Raw genomic sequence first — 1286 nt, forward strand, 5'->3', positions numbered from 1 at the left:
TACAAGTTTCCTTTGCCTTGACCACCGTCACACCGCGAGTCGCACTCTCACTCAAACTCACACATACGCAGCGACACACACACACACACACACACACCTAGTTCCCCCTTCAAACCTAATCTTCGCCTCTTTCTCGAGGGCTCTAACCAGACGGAGCGGAGGGTGGTTGTCGGCCGTGGCCCGCTACCCCGTAGCGGGCCTGGGGGGAAAAAACCTCTCCGCTCTCCGTCCGATAGAGTGCCCTCGGTCAAATAATCCCATCAAGACTTTGACGCCGCCAGCCCCGCCCTTTGCCACGCCCAGTTCGTTACAAACGTCACGCGTCCCCCTGACGCTGGCAAAAAACAAGAATGAGCTCCTCCTCACAGCCCTCTTCCCCTTTACTGCAGGCTGCGGTACGACCAGATACGGGCCCTCATGTCGCCCGATCCCGTAGCAAAGTACCCGCCGGTTGGGCTTGGCGCCACAGAGATGACAGAGTTCTTGTGTCCCTGAAGCATGAGCTGCGTGGCACCTGTGCGGGGGTCCCAGAACTGCACGCCCCTATCCTTGGAGCCCGACATGACCCATGCGGCATCGGGTGTTAGAGCCACGGACAGCACAAAGTCCTGCCGTCCAATGTTAGCCAGAATACAGAGACAAGGGAAGCTCCACGCAAGAAAGGCACGCCTGGTGCGCGTGGCGGATACGTACCCTGTGGCCCTCGAAAGACTTGACGCAACGACCGCCCTTGGGGCCGGGGTTGGGAAGACCCCGTGGTGTCGACAGCTCCCACATCTTGATCGTCTTATCGAGACTGCCGCTGACGAGGTCCTTGCCATTGGGCGAGAAGGCAACGCTGTAGACACTATCCTTGTGACCGTCGGGTCCCTCGAGGCGCTCGAGGAGGTAGCCCTGGTGGATATCCCAGACGCGGACGCTCTTGTCGAGTGACCCCGCCGCGACGTACTTGGTGTCGGGAGAGATGGCAACAGTCGTGACGCCGTCTTCTATGGTGAGCGTCAGGGTGTTGCTGCCGGCCTCTATGTCCCACAGACGAACGGTCCTGTCGCCACTGCCGGAAGCGATCGTACGACCATCACGGGGCAAAGTCGAGCGAGTAGATATCTTGCTCGTGACCTGAGAACGTGTTGCGGATCGTGCGCGTCTGAATGTCCCAAACCTAGAGAGAAGTGCCGGGGCCAGCTCAGGATGCCTACGTCAACCAGACACCATGCTAGAAATGAACGGAACCCTAATCAGCTTGTCCTCGGGCCCCGGTTGCCAAGGAACTTGCCGTCGGGCCT

General features: G+C 59.6%; 1 protein-coding gene across 1 annotated transcript; it reads right to left on the reverse strand.

The window, feature by feature from the left end:
* Positions 1-380: 380 nt before the first annotated feature.
* On the reverse strand, positions 381-777 carry VDBG_08650 (transcriptional repressor rco-1; the record flags this gene model as incomplete). The annotated part of the gene is made up of 2 exons (XM_003000808.1): positions 381-608; positions 694-777. The coding sequence occupies 2 exons, from the start codon at positions 775-777 to the stop codon at positions 381-383; spliced, it is 312 nt and encodes a 103-aa protein (XP_003000854.1).
* Positions 778-1286: the final 509 nt, after the last annotated feature.

The sequence above is a fragment of the Verticillium alfalfae genome, genomic scaffold, assembly GCF_000150825.1.
Source record: "Verticillium alfalfae VaMs.102 supercont1.13 genomic scaffold, whole genome shotgun sequence".
Classification (NCBI taxonomy): Eukaryota; Fungi; Ascomycota; class Sordariomycetes; order Glomerellales; family Plectosphaerellaceae; genus Verticillium; species Verticillium alfalfae.